General features: G+C 32.1%; 1 protein-coding gene across 2 annotated transcripts; it reads right to left on the reverse strand.

The window, feature by feature from the left end:
- Positions 1-9442: 9442 nt before the first annotated feature.
- On the reverse strand, positions 9443-27558 carry LOC139487914 (sodium/calcium exchanger 2-like). 2 transcript variants are annotated; one of them, XM_071273143.1, is made up of 12 exons: positions 27440-27538; positions 24622-25309; positions 24297-24323; positions 19919-19983; positions 17330-17497; positions 16605-16789; positions 15715-15944; positions 14922-15157; positions 14644-14752; positions 13703-13881; positions 12779-13108; positions 9443-12443 (listed from the first exon to the last, which is right to left on the reverse strand). In XM_071273143.1, the coding sequence occupies exons 2-12, from the start codon at positions 25298-25300 to the stop codon at positions 12204-12206; spliced, it is 2448 nt and encodes an 815-aa protein (XP_071129244.1). In that variant the 5' UTR covers positions 25301-25309; positions 27440-27538; the 3' UTR covers positions 9443-12203. The 2 variants fall into 2 exon arrangements, with proteins under 2 accessions (XP_071129244.1, XP_071129245.1); XM_071273144.1 differs by lacking the exon at positions 24297-24323 and having other exon boundaries at positions 27440-27558.
- Between the last annotated feature and the right edge of the window lie 432 nt (positions 27559-27990).

The raw sequence follows: 27990 nt of genomic DNA on the forward strand, positions 1-27990 counted from the left end.
TTCTAAAACTGTTGACACTTATCTAATAAATGATCAAATACAAAAATGGTGTCACCTCATTTGTTCGTAAAATCAAATTTAAAGTACGTGCGACAAAAAACATTACAATAATTCCGGACCAATGTTTGGTATGGATATGAAATATGGACTGTCATACAGAAAACAGCCCATAATACATATATTACACAATCTTGATGTTACTATAAACCCAATATGAAGGCTAATTCAATTTTCAGCTATCCAAAAATGAATTATATTGCACACTATAGCTGTTGTATATGAAAAATCCAAAGGGGCCAAAATGCAAAACTACACACGCAACTGTGGTGTACAACACGACGGTGTCACATTTGGGCAGGATCTGTTTACCCCTTCCGGAGCAGCTGAGATCATCCCCAGTTTTTGGTGGGGTTCGCGTTGCTGAGTCTTTATTTTTCTAAGTTGTGTTTTTGTTACTATTGTTTATGTTTTTCCATTGCATTGTCAGTTTATTTTTGATTTATGAGTTTTAATGTCCCTCTGGTAACCTACGCCCTTCTTTTTTAAACAAGATATGCTTACCATTTGTTCGTGTTGGCCAGTCTTTGGTTTTGTATGTTGTTTTTTCTGTACTCTTGTTTGTTATTGTGTCTTCTTTTTTTTTTTGCAATGGCGTTGTCAGTTTATTTTCGACTAATGAATTATAATGTTTCTTTGGTATCATTAGCCTCTCTTTTACTATGATGTCCATTTGACTTTATATCATGTGCAAAATATACACATGGAAAAAAGTATTGCAACACCAAATTGAAATTGAAATTAAAAGAACACTTTTTATTTTTTTGTGATATAATTTGGTAAAATAGAACTAATTAAACATTATTTAAGTATCATCTGAGTTTAATCAATAAATATCGACTCGATAAGTTTTTATCTGCACATGCATCTACTGTACCCGTAAACAGCAAAACAGATGTTTTCATCCTCATTGTTTTCAACACTTTAAATAACCAAGTTTTTAAAGTTATGTGATTGACACCTTGTAATGGGTCCTCGACAACTCTAAACTGCTGCAAGATGGCAGATTATCAGCATGAGAGAAGCAGGGATGTCGCTGAAACAACTGCACGTATTTTTGGTCATCACCATTCCACTATAAGTCGTTTTGAGAATAAAAATAAGGCACTAAACGATGTTAAAGACCTTCCGAGATAAAGAAGACCCCCTATACCATTTGCTAGGGAAAATCAAGCATAATAAAGGTTGGTCAGAAGGAAACCCATTGCATACAATACAATCCTAAAAAGAGAGTGGAGGGCGTACAGGAGCCTTTTAACAAGAACTTTTCGAGATCGACTCATCGCTACTGGTCATCGTGCGATAAGACCATTTCGGAGACCTTTGCTTACGAACAGACACACAGTTTTCCGTATCCAATGTAGTGCAGGGCTCGCTAAAGTTGAAAATTAGCATCGTGGAGGAAGATCCATTGTTTCAATGGAATTCGGTTCATCTTCCTTGGGCGAATCGTAGCCCGGATTTGAACCATATCGAGCATATATGGGACACTATTGGGCGGAACGTGCGCGAAAGAACACCCCAGTTCAAACACATCATGAAATAAACAATGCCCTTCATCAGAAATGGTTGCTGCTACCTTAGAAACAAATTAGTCGATTTTTGGCAGGAATCAGAAGACGTTTAGATGCGGATATCCGTTTGAATGGAGGCTGCGCACAAAGTACTAATTCTTTGGCGTATAACGATCAACCATGATGTGAACAGACATCTGAAGATTAATTTTGAAATGTCTGACATTGTAAAGTTCGACTACAGTAAAAGTTGTAAAATGCATTTTTTTGTACAAAAAACACTTCATTTTGTTATTAAAATTGTGGTTTTATAAATCATTTTTTTTCAAACATTTTTTGTTTGTTTCAATACTAATGTTATCATAAACTATGTTTCAATAATATTATACAAATATTTTATTATATTTCATCCAAAAAAAGAGGCTGATTTTTCAAATTTTAAAAAATCAAGGTGTTGCAATACTTTTTTCCATGTGTATATATAATAACAAAAATACTAAATAAAAAGGAGATATACGTTAAACCGGACAAATTGCAACGCTTGACCATAGCAACCAACGGATCATCTGGAAAAGTTATGTTCCTGTATTGGTATAGCCTTTTCCGAAGAAAATTGTGAGTTGAATCTGATTTTATAGTTATAAAATCCTACCAAGGATATATTGAAAAAATTGTGTGAACAACTCAAACAGATATAAGAAGATGTTGTGTGATTGCCAACTAGAGAACTCTCCACAAGAGACCAAACTACACAGAATCAACAGCTTTTCAAAACATACTATAATATTATTAATTTGAATTATTTGAGTACATGTTTACATTATTTTATTCAGGAGAACTAGATATTCCTGTCGGTCCTATATCTAATCTTGTACCACAACAGTACCATGTACATATTTCCCGTGGTATCCTCAAAAGTGTCGTGTGTGAAACAGAAGAAAGCACCAGCAAGATGAGAAAGAGAATAGGACATTCCTGTCATAACCAACAAATTCTCAGAGACGGTGTATGACCACATACTGAAGAATTTTACTGCTATTGGGAAGGATGTAATAGAAGAAGTTCACGCATCGATATTAAATATCTTGGTTGATGTTGCTAACCTGGACAAACTTATATGTTCATGTACCATAGGTAGGTTTAATCATCAGGTAACACATGTCAGGTGGAGCGGAGAAGGGGTGTCACTTCATCAGTTTGGTACAGGGGTCCTACTTAAATTATAACATTTTAACATATTGACCTTGAATAAACTTATAGATATAAGATGTGGTATAAGTGCCAATGAGACAACTCTCCATTCAATTTGTAAAAGTAAACCATTATAGGTCAAAGTACGGTCTACAACACGGAGCTTGGCTTACACCGAACAGCAATCTATAAAGGGCCCCAAAATGACTAGTGTAAAACCATTCAAACGTGAAAACAAAAAAGTAAAATCACAAAAATACTGAACTTTGAGGAAAATTCAAAACGGAAAGTCCCTTATCAAATGGCAAATGAAATGATAAAACATATCAAACGAATGGACAACAACTGTCGTATTCCTGACTTGGTACAGGCATTTTCAAATGTAGATAAATGTAATCTATATTAAAAACGAGAAACGAGAAACACTTATGAACCACATCAACAAACGACAACTACTGAACATCATGCAGGTTACTGACCTGGGACAGGTGAGAACAAATGCAGCGGGTTTAAACATGTTAATAGGTTCCAACCTTCATCATTTGAAACAAAAGTGTAACATCGCAACATAGAAAGACACACTATAAAATATTAATTGAAATGGCTTAACTCAATCAAAACATATTAACACAAGTGAGAATACACTGAACGAAAAAATAATTATCAATGACACAATGTTGATAAAAAGTCAATAAAATAAGGGGTTAGATGTTAAACAATTTCAGAAAGAAAACCATATCATTGAACAAAATACAGTCATTTAGAATAATGTGCACTGGTAAATGAAAATAATTTTGTTGTAAGGTATACAGTATAAATGGAGAACGGAAATACTTTTTACAAGTTATATAATTTTGTTGTTCATAGCACGAGAACAGACGTGAAAACTAATAGTCATACTAAACAGTGGTATATATTAAAAATAGAGAGACGAGATATAACACTAAGTAAGTAAATATCAAATAAATAAAAATGTGATTTGTCAACTTGAAAATATTTGGTATCCAGCAATTAAAATTCTGAAAAAATACATCATAGATTAAACACCTTAATTTAATCATCCACACAAACATGCAATTTAATCTAACAAAAATGCCAACAAAAAGAAGTTGTTTGATGGTTGATATTAGATATGATGAAGTAACAATATAACATGTACTCGATTAAAGATACAGTACAGATTAAGTAAAAAATATAAATATGAGTGTATACAACATGAAAATAACACTATGAAAATTACATGCGTCCGAAGTGACCTATCGACCTACCCGCATCAGGAACACTTAAGCCAAACGGAACTCGAAAATCAGATGCACAAATACCGGTCGACGACAAGAGTCATACGACCAAACGAGAAATGATAATTTGAGACGAATAGGCATAAAGGAATAAGAACAAGAATGTGACCAAAGTACACGGATGCCCTATCCGCACTTTCATTTTTTATGTTCAGTGGACCGTGAAAATGGGGTAAAATCCCTAATTTGGCATAAAAACTAGATAGATCATATCTTAAGGAACATGTTTACTAAGATTCAAGTTGATTGGACTTCAACTTCATCAAAAACTACCTCGAATAAAAACTTAAACCTGAAGCGGGACAGACGAACGAACGGACGGTCGAACGAATGAACGGACGGACGGACGCACAGATCAGAAAACATAATGCCCATAAATGGGGCATAAATATAGCATGATGCACAACGTCAGCACCTATAATCAATAGCTATTTGGTATAATTTGTACAATGACACTGAATCTCATTCTGGCTACCTGCCCATGATTTTTTTTAGGAAAAGCAATTTATATAATGAGTTTTGTCCTTCTGTATATTATATGCACCATGTTTTATATTATGCCCATACTGGCTTATTTGGTGTGCGTTTCAGTTTGTAATTAATATTTGTTTTCTCTCAATCGATTAATGACTTTTGAATACCGGTAAACTACTGTTGCCTTTATCTACCGTACAAAAGGGGTAATCATTTTTGTATGATGTAATTTTGTAATTATATTATTTGTTTGTACCATTAAATGACGTGTTTCGTTTTACTTCATTATATGATGTGTTCTCGTCGTTACTATGGTCAACAAACATACATCGATTACATCGATTGCACTTCTACGTCATAGCCGATTACAATTCGCTTCTCCATAAATCAGTTTTTAAAACTTTATATTGACAGAAGGCATGTATACATGTGTAAGGATATGTTTTTTATACGGGAGATGTGTGTCAATATTGTTTACATTCAAGTAATATGTTCAATGTAATTAAATGAACAATTTTGAAGTAGGTGTAAGTGTAGTTTTTGCTAGGAGTGAAGGTGTTTTTGAAAGAATTAAACTATGTTTTTAAATCACTGAATGATGGGTCGATTATGCAATTTTACCTTGTATCGTTTATTTAATTCAGGACGGGTTCCTTTGATCATGCTATTTTGATATTTTCATTAAATATGAATGACTATTTTTCAAAATTAAAATGCGAGTGTAATTTAGTTCACATATGCATGAAATATTTTTATATTGTTCATATTTGTAACAAACAGTTACATACTGTAACATTTCGTTAATGAAAATAAAGTATTCATTCATTCACCTTTAGTTTTCGCCAGGAAACAGTTTTGTTTTGTTTTAGATATAAAATACACAATAATTGAAAATTATTGGGTGAAAATAGATATGTGTTTAGTGTTGACATGTCATAATTTATACCATGAGTAACTTAATACATTTAAGAAAAAAATCACAAGAAAGCACGTGAATTTTAATAACTGCAGATTTTGTATTTACCTAAATAATGTGTTACGCCTAACACAATGTTTAACATACTAGTATCTAGTATTCAATGCTGGTATAGGATTTTTTGTGACCAATGTTTGCCTGTCTTCAGCACGAAAGTCTCTTTGTTACATTCTAATTATTGTTTATTTCCACTGCAATAGGTTTCATGCATGTTAAGGATGAAATACCAGGATAAAAAGCCACGTCATAAATATATAACTTTCTATCTGCATTTTTTTTTTAAATGGTATCATTATCTGAATGTTTATAAAACCAACTGAATTTCGAATAGAAATAATCTTATAAAATATACTAAAACAATTGTCCACACGTTTCCATTGTGTTTTTTCCTTCAAATCAGACGTTATTCGGGGATACATAGCCTTATTTCAAACACATGTGGAGCAGGATCGTGTTCATCATTCCGGAGCACCTGAGATCATGCCTTGTTTTTTAAAGGGATTTGTTTTGCTCTTGATATAGGTTTTATCTGTTGTTCCTTGTGTTTTTAAATTAATTTTCAATGTCGGTTATGTTTAAACGGGAAACAGCTTTGTCTATCCTTTGTCACACAAAACGAGTTTTAATTTCAATATTTTACGCTCGAATCAAAAAATGTTTAAAAGTCCAAATAAAGTACGAAGTTGCAGAGCATCATGAAATCATGAAATCACTGCGAAGATCTTACAGAATATAGACTAGAACGTCGCCCAGTATAACATGGTCTGAAACAAACGTGATCATGGACATGGTGTTCTCTGAAATGGCAGGTGTTCCTTAATCAACAGATATGACCGATACCCAGATAACAACATATTCGGGCCATCTTCCTTGTAAAACAAGTAATAATCTACGTACCGACCGGTGTAAAATTCTACAACAACACATTTTTGACATTATTGATCAATACTATGCCATTTCTTAATTTTAAACCAAAATCTTCAAAACCTGTAAATTTCTTGTAACAGCTGTTCGATTTACCAGCAACTTTACTATAGCTGAGCTACGATTATCTGGATTGTATATCAACAAATAACGTTTATGGATTACAGTGTATCCTTTGCTAATTAGTAAAAGAGGGACGAAAGATACCAAAGGGACAGTCAAACTCATAAATCTAAAACAAACTGACAACGCCATGGCTAAAAATAAAAAAGACAAACAGAAAAACAATAGTACACACCACACAACATAGAAAACTAAAGAATAAACAACACGAACCCCACCAAAAACTAGGGGTGATCTCAGGTGCTCCGGAAGGGTAAGCAGATCCTGCTCCACATGTGGCACATCAAGAAAATCATGATAGGAAATGCAAGCACGGGAATATCGTATCAATTGGGAGATATATACCCCGTATGCAGGTGCTGCTGGAATGTTGCTACTTAGAAATGGAAAGTTCACAATTGGAAAGCTGAAATCATCTCTTTTGTCGTAAAGTTTTGTTTTCAACCGACCCTCATTGTCAATTTCTAGATGTAAGTCAAGATATGAAGCCGACTTAACTGTATCTGTAGTATCCTTTATCTCTAGTTCGATTGGATAGATGCGTTCCACATAGTCACCAAATTTTGAATTGTTTAGTGAAAGAACATCATCTATATAGCGGAAAGTAGAGTTAAAGGATATTGCTAACTTCTTATCTTTCTTCCTAAGAAGTTCCTGCATGAAGTCAGCCTCATAATAATAAAGAAACAAGTCGGCGAGTAGAGGGGCACAGTTTGTTCCCATTGGAATGCCGACAGTCTGTTGAAAAACACGTCCTCCGAACGTAACAAATATGTTGTCAATCAAGAAATCAAGCATCTTGATAATATCAGTTTCAGAGAATTTTTTGTTTCTTAGTAATGTTTGTGAAACTAAAGGAAGGCTTAATAAACGCGTTGTCATATACCAGAAATTAACAATAATGTAATTGACATTGTTTTCCAGTATTTTAACCAGGCTGATCATTCCATGCGTTTTATGTGAGTTCACACCATCGAAAGTGTGTATTGGTAAACTCTTGTAGTCAGTACTTTGGTACTAACATAATTTATAACAAACCTTTCTGAAATTGTCAACTTAAAAATTTTGAAATCATAAAGTCCCTCAGACAAAGTTGACCTTAGTTATCTTTGACTATTTGTATGTTCTTTTTAATCATATGTTTCGGTTTTTATTTTCATCTTTGGCTTATAAAGATTCGGCTTAGAGCGCTCATGATAAAATCTGTCCAGAAAAGCGCGTCGAACGTATAAAATTAATAACGTGTTGTTTAATGTTTAAAAGCCCTGGATCGATATTTTTGTTGGCTTGCTATCAGTCCTCGATGATATCATCAAACCAGTAGCCGGTACTGACATGATTAATATCAAACCTTCTGTCTGATACAAATGTTTCAACTCCCTCAGGCAATGTTGACCTTACCTGGATTCGGATATTTTTAAAGGTCCTTTTTGATCATATAAGAAACGATTCGGTTCCTATACGTCATTGGCTTTCAAATATTCGACTTTGAGTGTTCCTAATGAAGGTGGTCCAGAAAAGTGCTCTGACACATGATATGTATATCGTGTTGTTTTTATTTCTGTTATATTTTAGTTTTAAGTTTTTAAGGTGTTGACAATTTTGACTTTTTTTAGCATTTCATACGTCGAAGTCCTTGTTGATTAATTCGTTTAAGCTTGTTTGACAACTCGGACTGATCACCAGTGAGAAAATATCAACGTATCTGCTATTGCTGTTAAAAAAATCAATATATTTGTCAGAATTTCTTCCCTATTTGAAGTTTCACACAATATCCATTATAATTAAAATGAAAAGATCGGCCATAAGAGATGATCAGTTTTTACAAATAGGAATTCCTATAAAGATAGATAATCTAAAATGTTTTGTTAAGAACCTTATTCTTGTCTATGCATGCCCAGGAACAATGATTTTATGACGAAAATATACAACGAACAGTTGGTGTAACAACATTTAAATTCAAGGCCTGAATGATCGAATACGATCAATTAGTTTTGGTTTTTTGTTTGCAAACTTTCAAACGTTTATACATAAAACTTTGGCTTCCGCAATTTTGGGCATAACGTACCTGGGGAGATTGTTCAAGAAACGTGTGATACGAAAAAATAACATCTGTAACTACCACTCGCCTTGCATGCTGCTGATGAAATATCAGTCCTGCGCGGGTACATGCCATATAGTAGCCAGGTTTGTTTTGTTTTTTGCATAATTTAAATAATACTATAGTATCAATGAATGGATGTTTTTATAATGGCCCTGTTATATGTCCAATGTCTGTAATACATGTAATGGTCGAGGAAATCTTTAATGGCCCGAGGCAACGCCGAGGGCCATTACAGACATCCGAGGCCATTATTACTGACCGAGAATATATAACAGGGCCATTATAAAAACACCTATTGCTTAATACATTTATTAACCAACTTATAGTCTATTCCAGAAATATTGATTTTACGAAAACCATTGCATTACCGTATTTTACAGAATAAAATTATAATGACTTTTTTTTTTCGAGGCGATCCGTTTTGAAAATCTGCGGCCATGTTAAATTTATTAAATTTGATGTTTACACAGGTTTTTCTGTAATGGCCCTGTATTAATGCCCAGTTTGTCTGTATTAAGCCCAGTTAGGGTTTTTAATAAACAGTCATTTTTGGCAATAATGTACTAAGTTGGTTAATACATTTTGTTTCTGAATGTTTTTGCAAATAATTAAGTGTAAATTTTCTTTGGGTTAACGTGCCTTTTTACAGATATGGTAACATACAATAGTTTCTATAAACAGAGAATATTTCAGTAAAAGCTATAAAAAGTATTCCATGGATGCAACTAATGCGGTTAAGTGTCGGGTATCAAACTAATAATTTTAATTGATAATTTGGAAATTGATAAAAATGAGGGAAGTTTTATTGGCAAAGTATATAAACTTTTACTATCAAAGTGTTAGAACATGTGCTTGTGCCATTGTACAGAAATTCTCATAATCAAATATTTTTTACAGAGTGAAACATCATTGAAAGTGTATTGCAGATTTGAGTCTTCCGAACAATTTTATAACAATAAATCTTTTGAACAATCTTTTTTGTCTCCATAGTCTCCTTTTTCTGTGATCATACATTGCATTTATGAGTGTTTGTTTTTGTATTAACAAAACAGAAAAATCTTATTTTAAGATTTTTTGGCAATAGTTTTATTCGTGAAAATATTCTATTTAAAACATACCGACAAAATTGAAACAATGAAAAACAAATCTCTCTGTTTCCCACTTGTTTTCGGTGTCATTGATTTCTAATAAATGTCTATAAATATATATAGAAAGGGAACTGTGGAAAAAACCTATAGTAAAAATCAACAAGGTAAAAACCTGATATATGTTTCGTGTACTAAAACTAATGAGGAATCTATTAGTCGTAACAACTGTGAAAAAGACAATCAAGACAGTGGTAAATAGATTACAAAATATATATATATCAACTTTTAAAAATATAATTTACTAATGTTATCTATAATGCAATACTGTCCGTGACTTAATTATGGGTTTGGCACTATTATATTATATTTTATTATATGTGTTGCATTTTGTAACTTCGTTTGAAATGTATAACTAGGAGCGTGAATTTGAAACTAAACCAAAAAAAACCCAGGTATTGTACACTTCCTGTTAAGAGCAGAGGGAAAACGGAAATAATGCTGGTAGATTGAAACATGAAATTTTAACATTCTAATGTATCACTTATATGACTTTTAAACACAAAGAGAATGTATTTTATATGTGTATCTTAGATATTCTTAAGTAAGCATTAAAAATAATTTATCTGTTATCTTAGATTGGTGAAAAACAAATACAAAAACAGATAGAAAAACGGACTTTTGTTTCTACACTCAACATTGTTTCTTAATGTGATGAAGTCTGATTACATTTTAGAAAAAGAGACGTTTAATATACAGGATACAAAACAATATAATTATTTATAGTTTTTAACTTGTAAATTAATGTTTTCGTATACTATATATTTACTATCTACTAGGAGAATCCGGATTATAATCTTCTAAAACTGTATAAAATTCCATTACTTCTACAAATATCCATGTTTTATCTATTGGGCTACAGAAACAGATATTCTAATAAGACAAGTTCTAAAACATGTGTGCACGCAAAATGTATTGTCCCACAAAAAATAATTAAAATCAAGTACAAAATTGAAGTGAACATTAACGGGAAACACTTATACCATAGTAACAACTCATTGACTAACAATAAACGTATTAATTCATCAATCGTACACTCAATCGCTCATGTAACATATGCTCGGCTCATTCAATCCCTCAAATGAACTATCTATATATAAAACATCGTTTCTAAATAAGTATCAAACTTTGAGTGAAAATTAGTGACGAGGAGTATTTTTCAAGCGTTTCAACCATAAATGTGATCAATAAAAAAACATCCTTTCTGATCACACATTTACAACAAATAAGTATTAAACTATCAGTGAAAGTACGTGACAAGGAGTACTTTTCAGGTGTTTCAAATGTGATAAACTATTTTTAAAATAAAATAGTATTAATGTATAAAAGTGATAATCGGTTTTAACTATGTAGTATTTTCAGTCACACAACATCTAATTTTTTGGTTTGTTTCATATACATGCTCTATGTAACCAAACCATGACATTGTCAAATATAAAAATCACATATCGAAATAACGACTTCTAATTTTTCATTAATTAAATTAAACAAAATACCGTATAACGGCAATTCATTTATTCAATATGTTGAAGAGTGGTGAAGTTAAATTTGTTTACAAGTCTTTATACAATCCAGAATCAAACAAAAGTATTGGTTCATTTAAGAGATATTCATGGTATGCTGTAAATGTATACAAATAGCACTGAACATATTATAGCACTTGCTCAGGATAAAAGGAAGTTTTTGATTATCTGTATTTTGAAGTTTTCTATATGTGGACTAGAACAGTACTACTAATGCAGCAACGATATAATGCAATCACATTTCCTTAAAGATTCGGAACAATGCCCGATCAAAACACGACTAAGACATCCGAAAACAAAAGTTAAAATGAATACTCAAAGATATGAGCATTGGAATACATAAAACTTCATTAAATTTAAAATGTAAAATAACTTGATTTATGGTAGGCATCCGGCACCCATCTTATAACTGTATGGATTAAGTCGAAGATTTGTATATAAAATGTATGCATTAGATATCATATCATATTGAAAATACATATTTTAAAAGCACATAGAACTATTTAAATCATATAACTATCTATCGAAGAATTGATAGTAATGTAAGATTTAAATTGTAAATGATTGTTATTAAACTTTTCTGGTGGATAGATGCTTCGAGATATGTATTCGTTTTTATAAACAGTGCTTGTTTTTCTACAAGATGTAAACATATAGTACTGGAACATGATTCTAGTGGTCCTATGTTTGAAAAACAAAGTAATCAGCAATATAAAATGATAATTGAATTTAATTTTTAGAAGTCTAAATCAGGGATTCATTTCATCTCTCATGTTTCATTCACTTGGATAAAATGTATGAGTTCGGAACCGAAATCAACAACTATAATAACAATATCACATTGTACAACAATATAACATAGGTGAAATAAAGTTTATATTCCAGAAATATATTCATAACTTTGTAATGATGACAAAAGAACATAAAAGAACCATAGGCAGATGAGAAATAGTCCACATGCCATCTTTGGACCTGTTGGACCACCAAGTTCCGCATTTCCAAAGATACCAGTAAAACGTCGCACAATTAAAAGCCCTAATGTTACTACAGCACAAATAGAATATATTATTACACTGAATACCAAACTACCAGCTTGTACTTCAAAGTTTTTGCCCTGAAAATAAAGAGATATCTTAATATGAAACATGTCGAGAGAATGTTATATTGATAAACATTTGTTGCTTCAAGTAAAACCTACTATTATAGGAACATTTTCATTTCATAGTCAAAGTTCAACCAATTAAGAGATAAAATCACTTGATATACACAAAGAACATAGAACTATCTACAGATAGATAGATATATGGGTGCATCCAAAATATTGCGATTGTTTTACTGTAAAACAAGGCTAAATTAAAAACTATGCAATTTTAAACTTATTACATTTTTCATTCACTTATTTTAAATTCAAAAATTATCACTTAGACAAATATGACAATAAAGTAATACCTGTGCCGCCCAATAAATTGCAGCAATCGTCCAAGAAACACCAAGACCCATGAAAACATTGACTGCATTACTGCCAGTCACATTTCCTACTGCATTGTCAGCTGATCGTTCTAATGTTGCAGCTGCTCTACTGGCAAATAAATCAGGTAAACTGGTTCCCAAAGCAACGAACGTGATTGCTGTGACTTCCGGTTTCAAACCAATTAGGCAACCAAATATGTTAGCTAAATCTCCTATTATTGCAGTTAATATTCCAACTGCTATTAAAGCGCAAATAAAGCATAACCATCCTCCTAGGATACTTGCTGGTGGAACTAAAGAGAAGATAACCTGAAAAATAGTACGAGCATCTTAGTTTGTTTTTGTTGCACTTCGGTGTTCCTGTTGTTTCTTTGTTTTCCTGTTATAGTTGATGTGTTCCCTGGGTTTTGGTTTGTAACCAGGATTTGCTAGTAAACATATGGCTTATACAAAAATCGTTATGTTTGGTTAGAATAAATACAAAATACCACGGCAGTAATTCCAAAATTGAGATGATGAAACCAGAGCAGCGCTTCTTTTATAATTTCATCTCCCTTATCGAGTATCTTTAAAATTGCTAAGATATGTGCTTTTGCATTTTGACTACAAAATCTATAAATTGGAAATTGGGAGAGAAAAACATATATTAAAGGGGCATAACGTAGTCAATCTAAAGTCAGAGAACGCGAACCAATTTCGGGACGTACGGTGACGGCGGGGGCATAAAAACTTTATTTTCTAATTTGTGTCCTGGTTTTTATCGAAATTATGTTTTAATGTTTTAAAATCATTTAATATAAGTCATATATATAGTTCATATTTGTAAATCACAATTCAGAAATGTCAGTAAATCAAATTTTGAGGATGTAGTTATAATTTTATAAGTAACATAAAATGATCTACCTTCCAACCAAATGTAAAGAAATGCAAGATATAATCTATAAATGTTGCATTTTCAACGTCTCCACCATTGACATTCATTGCATCCTGGAATTGTTTGCCCCATGACGTATATGACATTCTGAGTGAGTCCAAGTTAGCATTTGTTAGATCAGTTACCCTTGCAACGAACCCTTTAAATTCTGTAATGAATTATTTAAAACAAAAATCAAATTAAATACAATTTCATAAACCATCAATTTATCAGAAATAATACCCTAAATATCTTAACCTATCTGGATAATGAAAGTTAATAATATCAATCATGATCGATGCAAAAATTAGCGCATCTGTTTGGAATACTGGTAATGATATGGTAAGGTAGAGTATATTACTGATTCAGTGTACAGTATGTTGTTCTCGATTTAAGCTTAAGAGAAAAAAATATATATGATTTATATCAAAGGTTAACTTTTCGATATTAGATATGTATCGTGATGACTAGGGCTGCATTCATGCTGGCATGCATTGGTTATTGCACTGATTTTATCAAGATGGATTTAAATTTGCTGCATTTGTTTGCACCTGTTCTAAGTAAGGAGTCTGATGTTCAGTGGTTGTCGTTTGTTGATGTAGTTCATAAACGTTTGTCGTTTCTCGTTTTTTATATAGATTATACCTTTGGTTTTAACCGCTTGAATGGTTTTACACTAGTCATTTTTGGTGCCCTTTATAGCTTGCTGTACGGTGTGAGCCAAGGCTCCATGTTAAAGACCGTACTTTGACCTATAATGGCTTACTTTTACAAATTATGACTTGGATTGAGAGTTGTCTCGTTGTACTCATACCACATCTTCTCATATCTATACAGAAACTGTTATTATATCTTTTTCAATGATTTACCAAAATGACCAGATGGAGAAATCGATTTTTTTTTCGAACAAAACATCTTTCTGGATACTCACCATCATCATTCACAATAGTAACAACACATCTCGTTTTTCGTTTGTCCATTTCACAATTGCCTTCTACTCCAGTCAATCTAACTTCAAAATTTTCATCCTTTTCAAATTCCTAAAAACAAAAATATTTATGGAATATTTAGTTCTGTTGTCGTTTTTTTTAATTTAATTTCATTTTGTTTCATGGCATATTAAAGTTTACCTTTTTTTCTCTTACATGACATCTTTAAATCCTACATTTACCATGAAAATTATTTTTTTAATTTAAATCTTTGACGTACCATATCATCATGGATACAGATCTCAATCATTTTGGAAACTTCTCCCTTTTCAAACACAATTTCCTGTTTTGGATCAATGCTGTAATCACGACCCTTGACGGCTACTAAATCTTTGGTTTCATACTTCACGGTGACCTTGCCCTTGCAACCTCCTTCTCGTTCTACTGGGACTAAAGCTGTACCAACACTCTCTTTGAATACAAAGGCTGGCTTCGGGAATCTTATAGTGTCCCTAACTGTAAAAATAATATAGTTACATCGTTACAAATGATCATGCATTAGTTTCAACATGAATATAATAGCTAGCCAAAACATATATAAGTGGAAAAGGGGAACACTAATATTAAGTTTTCTGTTTGTTATGTTGATCATAACTTAAAAATTTTCATTCAATAAAACAATTGTCAATTCCTGAGACAAAATGATGAATAAAAACCCGCGTCAGACCAGAATTTTTCTTAATTTACGATAGCTTATAAAGAATGCGTGGTAACCTAACAAACACATAAACTTAAATTATAATCACGACTTATAAATTCAAATTGTTTAGTTGTAATTATTCATAGTTTGTTTTCTCCGTGCTAATTAAATGTCATTAACCAAGATAACATTCTAACTAAAAAAGCAGGTCAACTATTTCTCCTTTATCACAACTATATTTTTAATTGAAATTTCGTTTGAATGATAGCACACTTTTTAACACATATGTGTGTGGTATGCAGAAGGTCTTAATGAAGGATAATCACGCTTTATTCCGTATCATGAAAATTATAAAAATGACTTTTATACTTACTGTCATCATTCAATACTATTATCTGAGTTATGGCCCTTCTTCCAATAACTCCTGGTTCAGATGGATCTATTGAAATCTTGGCAAAAAAAACTTCATCTTCTTCCCAAATATCATCATCCACTATATCGATCTCAATATAATTCATTGTTTCTCCTGGTTCGAAAACCAAAGACTGTTTGAACTCAATGTAATCTTCTGTGGCAACGGCTGTTCCATCGAAAGTTTCAACCCTTGAAAAAAAAATTGTTTATTTGCAATAGTCAATTTTTGCTACGGACTATAAACAAGATGTAATACTTATTTGTGTCTTTTGTTAATCTATAAGATTTGATGAGGACGATTATTTTTATTCATCTACATGCGTATGTGCCTGCAGCAAATCAGGGACATTAAGAGTTGTTATCTCTTTCGATATCTTAAAGATTTTGTTATGAAGTGAATTTGAGGTTGACGGCAAATCTTTGATTGTATGTGATGACTTTATTTGCAAATTGTTTAGACTCCAAGCTTACATAAATATACAAATGAATACTGCAGTGGAACTAATGGTATTCCCAATACGTTTCTCAGTTCTTTGTTCCTTATGGTAACTGTCTCATTGATACAGAACATGCAGAAATTGGTAAATGCACAAAGGAGGAAAAGCGGGTGGGATTGAGGCTATGAGATAGACATACCCGTGGACATCTGAAACACTAATATTCCATATCAACCAAATGATGTTGGGGTCTATAAAATTTGACATGTGAAATATTAAAAACAAAAGCAAACAAATGAGGGGAAAATAAAGACTTGAAAAACTGGCATAGCTTCTTAACTCTGTTTACACTTCTTTCATAGCAAGAATGAAAACTAAATATATTCTAAATACTATGTCATAAGAACAGTACCTGTATCTAACTCTTCTGTTAATATTGCCATGTCGAGCAATACCAATCTTTACACGTTTGTCACATTCCAGGATAGAGGTTGAAGGAGCAGTAAATTCTATGATAGCCTTTTCTCCACCTTGACTTAGTTCTGTCAAAGAGACTTGGGAACCCATCTCATCACAAGCTACCAAGGTTCTTAGAAGCTGAGAAGTATATTTATAGACATTTATATTGTGCTATGAGTGAGATTTTTTAATATATATATTTTCTGCTGTAGGTTTGTTGTTGTTGTTAATAGTATTTTTATCATAGCGCAAAGTACGAACAGACAAACACGAACCAAACCATAAGTCTGTCCAGTTGATGTCTACCGTTGCTCTAAGACACTGCTGTTTTTAAGCAATTGGCGTTAACCACGAGTCATTGGTTTAATTTTCGAATTGTTTCAGGTTTTGTTATCGTGAAGCCTTCAATAGATTATGGATTGTAGTTGTTTACATCCTTTTCTTTTGGTTTCAGTCGATATATGTCTTATTGACAATCACACCACAATTCTTTATTGTAATACAAGTCGAAATGTTTCAATATGATTGATAAGGAAAGACTTAAATGTTGGCATGGTTTCTTTGCTAATTCATGCATTGTTTATCAATTTTTTAGAAATGAAAAACATATGATAACTGTGTGTGGTTATCATCTTAGCATATCATGCTAAGATGCATCATAGCAATGAATATACATACCTCTTTTGTTCTATCGTTCATTTGAGGAGTAAGTTTGGCACCCCCGGTAAGAGATCTAATGGCATTGATTCGGTACCATCCCCTGCTGTGTTCTTTGTTTTCTTCCATCAGTTTTGCCGTGAGCAAAGCGATATCTTTGTCTTTCACATCGCTCTTGTTGTGCAATCTCTAAAAAATGTCAAGACAAAATGATTGAATAAATCATTTGGATTACTACCTATTTCAACAATGACACTGATAACAAAGAGACATAGAAGAACTGGGGAAATGTCTCCCTTTGAAAGAACTGGAACAATATCTCACATATTGATGACACTGTTTAGTATTATTAACTTGTTATTGTCAAAGGCCATGCGTATAACCGTAGATATTAATCATGTATATATGTTCCAGACCATACGAGTATTTGGACCGTACGCGTACGGTCCGGACCGTATACGTATACTCATACGGTCCGACCATACGCGTACGGTCGGACCGTATGAGTATACGCGTACGGTCCAGCTGAACATACATGTTTTGGGATCATATGGGTTAAATGTTAACAAACATTCGTCAAAATCTTTATTTTTAGGTATACAAATTGTTATTATTACAATAAGATGGATAAAGTGAATAAGCGAACAATTAAAATCAAATATTAAATTTTGTTTAATTTTATATTCGTGAATCATATTTTGTTACTCTGGCCCAAGATGACACTTGCTTCCACAAGGAACGTCATATATTTTTAAAATTAACATGTTTTGTTCATGCATGTTCCTTTGCATATGCATTTTTTGTAAAGTTCCTAAATATTCTTAAACAATTGTCCTCCCACATTATGTTTACTTCCTATAACTTCAATTTCAATGAGCATAATGAATTTCTGACATGCTAAGTACAGGAGATTAACAGATTAAATAAGCCCGATCTTTTACAAATAGTTAAAATATTACGTTTTTATTTCAATAACTATTCAACTTTTTATGTTAATTTGATATGTTGATCTGTTATATACATTTGTATCTAGTAAACTTGACCAAATTCCTAATATTAGTCAGACTGTACGCGTACGGTCCGACCGTATGCGTATATTGAAAAAGTACGCATACGGTCCAGACCGTACGCGTACGGTCCAAATACTCATACGGTCTGGAACATATATATGTTGCTGTCTCATTCGAGTATACACTTCATCACCTTTAAGTCATACATAACTTTATATTTGCTGGTGAATTTAATCCATTATTTTACAGCGGCATTCAAAATTTAAATTGTCCATACTTAATTCCGATCGATCCCCTATTGCAGAACCTACCTATTGTAATATTTTGGAGATATTTTTTTATGTTTGAAATAAACATATATGAAATGTTTGCCACTAACATGAAGAAAACAACAACCAAAAACCCAGACTGCATACCATATAAGACCCATTTTAAAAGCTCTATTAGCCTCTTTTATACCGATTTTTTAAGACTGTAGGTGTTGCAAACTTTGGAATTGCCTAGTTTGAATTTTTATTATCTCTACAGTTGAATGAACTGACCGATACAAGATCGAGGGATTTGAAGAGACTAACAGACATGCAACACGATTTTTTCAGATCTTGGCAAGCCAAACAGCGAAATAGAAATATTCATGTTAAATGCAGTTCTGTGAGGTACTACTTTTTCTTAAACCCAACTTTACATGTATTGATGCCCGAATGAACATCTTTACAAACAAGTGTTTCTTCGGAGGAGGAGCGTTATACCTTTTGGCACCATAGAGAACTTTTAGTACGGTTGATTTCAACATTAGAACTTTGAAGATTAAAAGTGGTAAATTCCGTGATAAAGATTCACGGACAACTGGAATTGGACATTAAAGTACATTTCGTTACCTATTCTGACATCGGACTCGGACTTCCTTTTTAAAACGGAGTTTTACTGTACGTATTTCTGTATGTCCTTCTACATTGACTCGAGGTATAGGGGAGGGTTGTCTCAGAGCTCTCGCAAAACATGGTTTACCCCCGCCACAATTTTGCCAAGTCAGCAGCCTCTAGCCTTTGTTAGTTTTGTATGATTCTTATTTTTAGTTTATTTATGTTTTGGAGTATAGTATTTTTTTGTTAAGGGGCCAGCTGAAAGCACGCCTCCTGGTTCGGGATTTTCCCGCTGTGTTGGAAACCCATTGTTAGTTTTCAACTGTTTTCTGCTCTTTGATCGGTTTGTTGTTTCTTCGAGATATTCCCTTATTTCCATTCTCTATTTTATTGGAATTCAAAGTTTATCATTCTGTCACTCGCTCAACAGAAGAACGTTCAAACCGACAGTTCACAAGAACATGTAACAAAGCAAAGCAATTCACGACAGTTGTCGCAAATCCATGACTCTCTTGGAGTTCTTGGACAAAGGACTGTTAGACCCAGAATTAATGAAATAGACAATTATTGCTGGAATCACTTGTTACCACTGACGCAACAGGTTCAAAATTAGAGTGATATAAGAGAGGACATTCGCAATGTAACTACAAAGTGCAAACCCAATTTTCACGTTATTATTTCCGAGGACAATACCAGAACACCTTTTAAATAATATCGTGACATAAATATATACGTACTCTAAGCACTTCCTGTATAATTTGTCTGTCAGCTTTCTGTTTCTCCAATAAATTCTGTTCTTCTCCTAAAAATGATTGAAAGGAACAGTGTTAGTTCAAGTTCAAAAAGTCAAATATTTGCATATTACATTTGATGTATCACCACATGCAGCACAAATCTCTTTTAAACAGCACCAAACTTTTGATATTTTTGTTATTTTGTTTTCAATATCAACACATAAAAATGAGAAACATTCAGTTGGATTATGATGATGAGATTTATTGTAACATTTAAGATTTAATTTCCAATTAAAATAATATTAATATAAAACCTCAATTTTATGAGAAGATGGCAAGTATGATTAAATCAAATATTTCAACACGGTTTCATACTTAAAATCTTCTTATTATAATTTGTTGAACTTAATGGTCAATTCTGAATGTAATCAAAACTGCACTTCGTAAATGTTTTTTTTTAAAAGGTCTGAGGTATTTTAAAGGGGGAGGAATAATAACAGAAACGATTCTGGTAGCCATTGTTGGGACTCCAATATGCACCTCTGCGAAATATTGTCTTGTGTTGATATCAGTAGTGCATGACAGTTAACTAAAACTGCTGTTCAAATTTGTTATTTCGGCATCGTATGAAACTACTTGAAGGGTTTTGAGAGTTGTTTTGCACTTCTTATTTCATTAAAACACTCAACAATGCTGACGTATAATTTTAAATCGAACTTTAAAATGTTGTTTGTCTAGCTGCATAACGTGCATATTTTATTTTTAAGGTAGCCCAATATACAATAAATATGTATCTATTCTAAAATGCAATTGTCTGATGTGTGTTAAAGTTATGAAACCTTTTCATCGAACTTAATTAATTAACAGGAGTAAAGAGTTATTCTTAACTTTAAAAAAATACTTCACTTTAACTCAAAGGAATAAAAATTGAAAATATAATATTTTTCAATAGCTAACATTGTTTAGATATAAAGAGGGTCCTCCAAGGGATAAAAATACCACTATGTTCTTGTGCTGAAATTGGCATTGATCATTTAACTTTTGGCTAATATGGATTTAAAACCTGGCGCTAAAATGGGTTATATTTGGCGCTAAAACGTCCGACTTTTTTCGCTAAAATGTCCTGTAAACCTCGTGACAACCTTCACTAGGAGGGGAACTATTTAAATGTTTAAATTGACGAACTGATTGAACCATGAATTCCGAAGTGGGTATTTTGCAATTCGATAATTGTATTACTATTGAAATTAAAGGTAACATGAATTCATAATTCTAAAAGTCGGACCATACAACAGATTACACTAACATGTTTTTAAAGCTGTGACGTCATTAGTAATGTGTTATATATGTTTTCGTCATGGTGAGATTAACTTCTTTACAACGGGCTATATAAAGATCGACCTATATATATATATTACAAAGAACAATACTGGTTTAATAATAATGTTTAAGAATATTTATGATTGACTTGATTTCAAATTAGTTTAGGGTCTTTATACGGTACTGTAATCGACTATTATGCCAGTACTTCGGTACTGGCATGAAAATACGAATTTTTTGTGTTATCAAAATTTGCTGTTACAAAATATTAGAAATTATTTTAAATTAAGTAATGTATCTCCCTCATGCAAAGCTCTGATTCCTTTCACGGATTTGGCTATACTTTTTGGACCTTTTGGATTATAGCTCTTCATCTTTTATATAAGCTTTGGATTTCAAATATTTTGGCCACGAGCATCACTGAAGAGACATGTATTGTCGAAATGCGCATCTGGTGCAAGAAAATTGGTACCGTTAATTTTATTAGATTAATCGTATTTTAAATGGACATAAATAGAGAGGAGAAAAAGGCGCAAAGAATTAATAAGTCTTTGAAAAGACTATCCTGTTTTTGCTCATGGACAATTTTCTAAAACGATGTATCTAACACAATCAATTTTATCCATAAACGTTTGCTTATGGTTTCTACTGGACCAGAATATCAACTACCGAAACAGTTATTATATTCCACTATTTTTATGGCCTTTTTTTTTCGATGAAAACTTTATTGACTTTTTTTTTACATATAATACCATTTTATAATTTGTCAACTACTACACATGTAATTTTGATAGAAGAGGTATTCGACTTAATTTAATATGCTCAATTCCAATTCTGCTTGTTATTAACTTAATTTGAATAGAAAGTGAAAAGAATTTTGTTTCCATTCACGGAAAATTCGAAGGGAAATATAAATACGACTTCGAGTTTAAAATATAATTACACCTTATGTAAGAATCCTGGGTTTTGATTGGTTGAAAGCCAGTGTATTTTTCACCAATTCACTGTTATCAAATGAATATCGTTCACTTTTTAACGCCGCCGGGGTATTTGCCAAAGGGATAAGCCTTTTTTACCCTCTCTGCCGTGGTATTTGCCAAAAAATACTCTATCCGACTGGACGCTTGTAACGTCACGATCATCAATGCGTTTTTGAACATTAACATTCGGTGTAATTAAACAGATATATCATGTTCTTGAGGGGTATTTGCGAAAAATACCAGTCTTGAGAATGAATTTCCCTCGCCTTACGGCTCGTGAAATTTAACATTCTCTCGACTGGTATTTTTCGCAAATACCCCTCCTTAACATGATATATCTGTTTACAATTCCTTGTTCCGATGAGTTCCCGAAAAAAAAGTTTTTTGAATGAAGTCTAATTCAAATTGTTTGCCCCCACCCCCTTTTCCAAAAAAGAAAGTGGTATGGTATGTGTCTCAGTTTTCGTCGACCCTCACGTGACTTCCTATATCTTTTGTTCCGTGTAATGTTAACAAACACAACAATAAAAAACAATTTAAAATGTAACAGAGTATATAGACTCTACTGCTATCCAGTTCTGAATAGAATTTTTTTTTTAATCTGACTTCAAAAGATCTATTAAGACCGTATTATGTAGAAATTGCATATTGAATAATGTGTTTCCTCTCATAAATAAATTCAGCGGCTTACTATACAAAACAATTTACGATAAGAACTGTTCTAAGATTATACTGAAATGTTCATGACTTTCGAATTTTCTCTGAAGATTTTTGCGAAAAAAAATCCGGTTTCTGTTTGAGATTTTACATATGACATTTGCTAAAGATGTAATCAAAAGGTAATATATTTTCAAATTACATGTACAATTAAGTCTGTGCTTTATTTCACAAAACTTTACTCGCCACTTTCAAAAAATGCGCGAAATACCAAATCCATTATTTTGACTGGTTGATTTCTAAATCTGAGTAAGATATATGTTGATGTCCAAAAATTGCAGAAATCATTTAAATTAACATTTACAACGTTGATTGGCAATAACACTGAACATTTCCTGAAATTACTACAGATAACAAGTATAGACAGAAAAAACAGGACAAAACAACACATTCACTAGTAAAGTATAAACACTACAACGATTAGGAAAACAACTCTTAACTTACTAAACCTTCAGTTTGCCATATATATTGTTTGTTTATCTTGGTATGATTTACGTTTCAAAAGTATAGATAATAATTCATTCAATTATCAGATTTAGTTTCTATATTGATTCACTTGTAATATACCACCAGAACTTTTAAACTGAAATTATGAAAAGTGGGTGATGTTTAAAGCAATTAACATGCTCACTGTTATTTTGAAGGAGAAACTTCTTTTAAAAAACAATAACTAAATGAATCATGAAAGTATTATTTTTAATTTTTTCACAATAGTTCAAAGAGACGTCGTTCTAACAATTCAATTCAATTCTTTAACTACTTCAGAATAATATTGCAAAGCCCCTCGCTCTAATTTTCATAGTATATACCTTTCTATACAATAACCGAGACTTATTTGCAAATTATTTAATTTCCCTTGACTATAATTGATATATGTTCACATTTGAACTAAATATTCATAATTCGTATTCAAATTTTATGTCCCAAGTATCTTTTGAAAGAGCTTGTTTATTTCACCAATATGCTTTAAATAAAATCTGTTTATACAATTATATGTAGATGCTATTCAAATAGAGAAACTTTCTACTTTTGTGTCCATATGCTATTTGTCGGAAAAAATGTTCCTTTAAACACTTATAAAGCTCCTTTATTTGTTGTTACCTTTTCACGTTACGGTTTAAATTTTCAGTTACAATGTTTAGAAAAGCTTGGTCCTAAGAGTATGACTATTTCAAAGTATAAGAGAAAGTAGTGTACCACAACATTCATATTAGAAGAAATTTTAAAACGAAATCTCTATACCACTAAGATACATTAACTTTGTAGACAAATTTGTGCATACATAATGAGTGAGATGTAGTAAAACTAAACATAAAACACAAAATGAAAATAAAAACATAAAGTGACACGTGTAGAATTCGAACCTTTTACTCGGTTATCGCCGTCCAGTGCTAAAATAATAAGATTCTGTGTGAATGGATTCCCATCATAAACTGTTTATTTAACAAGTGGTTATTGTTTTATTTTAAAATCTTTGTCTTTGTAGATATTTTGATTTTTACTCATGCTTTATAGATCTTAATACAAGAAAAGTCAGACAATTGTATTTTGTTTGGAAAGAAAGGACAATTCAAACCAATGTAAAGAAGTTAACATTCAAAATTTTCGACCGCAAATTATACGTAGATTTTCGATATTCATCTCAATTCATTAGTGAAACATCTTATATAAGCTTTAATCATAACTTACCCATTTCAAGACCAGAATCCTGCACACTTCCTTTCCCAAAGAATTCTTTATCAACCATGTATGCAACCAATACCATCAACGGAAAAAACAAAAACGTTACAACTGCCTCCCATACATCAATATAATCGGGTGTGATGGCAACTAATATGATCAAAAGCCATAAATAGGCAACAAGCGAGAATACCCCTGTCACTAGAAAAACTTTGAACTTTTTAATTCTTTTTGTTTCTCCTGCAGAAATTGACAAAATGCACACGCCAGTGATGCACATTAAATTAAAAGCTGCTGAACCAACAATTGTTCCTGGTCCTAGTGCACCGGCTTTAAAATCATTAAACACAACTTCTATAATTGACAATAAAATTTCTGGTGCACTTGATCCCAGTGCCATGAGGGACAAATTCGCAACAGTACCGTTCCATACTTTAATATCAACTACCGTATAGCCAGTTTCTGATTCAGGATCGGGGACTTTAACTGCTTGGGTTTTGCCAGTGATTGCCTCGATTCCTTGCATGAAAATGTCTGCTATAATTGATACGCCCATAAAGCTCCATAATAAACCCAAAAAGTAGATTGTCGCCCTTGCCTCTTTTGGCCATGTATACTCGTTTACAAAGGGCATTAACAACCCTTTGTCTGAGCAGAGGTACTCTGTACATGCTGTACAGTTCGCCATACTGGTAACCTAAAAAAAAGATATAAGCGTACAATAGATGTATTAAATACTTTTAAATATCATAACAATGGTTCACGGTTGTGATCAGAAATGTTAATAATGTTAATAATTGTTTGTATATTCAGAATAGAAATTAAATACATTGTCATTTTGGGAATTGTATGTGCCTGATGAAGGATGTTACAAACACTTGTTTTCAGTTCAGCACATTAAATATTTGATGTGTATTAATATATGATTTTGAGAGGATTCTCATAGAACGTCTGCAACTTTTGATTGTTATTTTAGTGGTAACTGCTTTGTCTTTGTATGACGAAACAATAAGACCTCGGATGGATCTCAGGCGAAATACCTTCTGCAAACGGATAGGTTTATAAATATCTTCGATAAAAAAAAAACATTGTTTATCACGCCACATTCTGTATGTCTGTGCCTGTCCCAAGTTAGGAGCCACTGCAAAACAGATGTTGTCGTTTGTTTATGTGTTACATATTTGTTTTTTTCGTTCATATTTTGTACATAAATTAGGCCGTTGGATTTCTCGTTTGAATGGTTTTACATTGTCATTTCGGGGCCTTTTATAACTGACTGTACGGTATGGGCTTTGTTCATTGTTGAAGGCCGTACGGTGACCTATAGTTGTTAATTTCTGTGTCGTTTGGTCTCTTGTGGAGAGTTGTCTCATTGACAATCATACCACATCTTCTTTTTTATATAAAGGTGTCGAATGGATTCTTTCTTTTTACATAAAGAAATGATAAGATGGAATTGGTGAACCCAAATATACTACAGCCTTTATTAGTGACCAATTTTGCTTATACATACAGTGTACATATTTAAGTGAATGCTTGACCGAGTAGTCGGCGGTTGTCACAACGTGGGTGTTATAAAATAAATAAACTTGTCCTGTTTTTAAAATTTGAATAATAGATTTGTAAAACTTTTGAAATGGATATTCTACTTTATCTCTCTCTTAAATCAAACTTGTTATTATGTAGTCATTCCCTGTATAGTTTAATACTTGTTAGCAATAACATTACTTTTATTACGATTCGTATTATAGGCAGCGAAACGTTTTACCAAAACTTCCGACAAACTATACTGAAACTAATGAACCGCTCAGCACAGTTTGCGATTTCATTTAATCGGCAACCACCCCCACCCCCTGAAATGTTAATGACTTACGAGTAATTTCAATCGTAAGACATCTCTTAATAATGTGTACAGGAATAATACCACCTCGTGTTTCTTCTATTATAATAAATATTGACATAGGTATTTAAACATAAGGAGTTTTAAAGTTTTCAAAAAAGACGTTATATATTAAGAACCCAAACGAGCAGAACAATCAATATATATGCTAATAATAAAGGATTACACGTGTGTATAAATAATGAATATGGTATGTAATTACCAATATTAAAGTGTGGAATACAATTTCCCTATAGGTGTTTCTTTTGTACTGTTGATTGGTGAATTTTGACATGTTTGTTTTGAAAATCATTTTTTTTTAAATTAACAATTAACTTGATTTTTGTATTTTTAAATAATCCAGAGGTTAATTGTTTTTATTGGTATATTATTTTCATGTATAATAAATCAATATGTGAACATGATTTTACGCATACATATATCAGAACTCTCCTTCAGATCGAAAAAAATAAACTTATGGATCATTTAAAATTATCAATAAATGCAAAGTAACCATCTTCAGTGAAGGATGACATTTTATATTAATCAACGGACTACACACTATACAAAATGATTCTTTTATTCGTTTTCATACACGTTAATTTCATCTGTCATTATCAATTAAGAATTAAGCTCAAGCCGTTAGCGGATAGTTCTTTTCATAGATTAATTTCAAATAATAATGCAGAAAAAGATGGAAAAAAGTACATATCATTCGTTGGTCAGTTAATTATTTTACTTCATCTTTAAATATAGATCATGCATCTCTAAGCGTAACTAATGACCGAATTTTAAACACGTGAAATGATGGAAAAAATATTTTCAAGTTTTAATTTTCTAAAACTATAGATTTTTACTTTTTAAGGTTTTCCATGCTATTTCTGTTGTATTTAACAAAGAATTTTGATATAAAATTAAATAATGCGTGTATTTTTTACTTTTTCTTACCTTTTGATTTTAAACCTGATATCGTATGAGATGGACTCGGTGTTTATGTAGCCATACCAGCTGTCTGTTTACCTGTCGTCAAAACACAATCCAATGACGTTGTGAACAGGTAAGAAAGATAACTCTATTCTTTTATTTCAAAATGATGAAATATCGGCATATAGATTTAAAGTGTAGAAACTGTATTTTATCAAAAGTGACACGATATACCAAATAAATTTACCATTGATAACCATTTTGCTTTCCGATCAATAAAAAGGAGACGTGGGCCGCAATGAGGCAGCAACCGAACCATTAACTGAAAACTAAAACAAAACAAAAACAAGAAAGGTTTTTCAACGATAGACAGGGATCTATATCATATGTCGAGTTCTGAACTACTAGAAGAGTAAACAAGTTTTGATTGAGACATTGATCATTAGAAATCTGCATCCCATATTAAAACATTTTGGAGATAAAATCTACCAACCTTGTTAGACAGTTCAGACTTGGGGTACTTGTAATTGTAATCGTTAATCAGCTGTAATTGATTACAAATTTTCAAGTAATCA

Source organism: Mytilus edulis, chromosome 9 (genome assembly GCF_963676685.1).
Source record: "Mytilus edulis chromosome 9, xbMytEdul2.2, whole genome shotgun sequence".
NCBI lineage: Eukaryota > Metazoa > Mollusca > Bivalvia > Mytilida > Mytilidae > Mytilus > Mytilus edulis.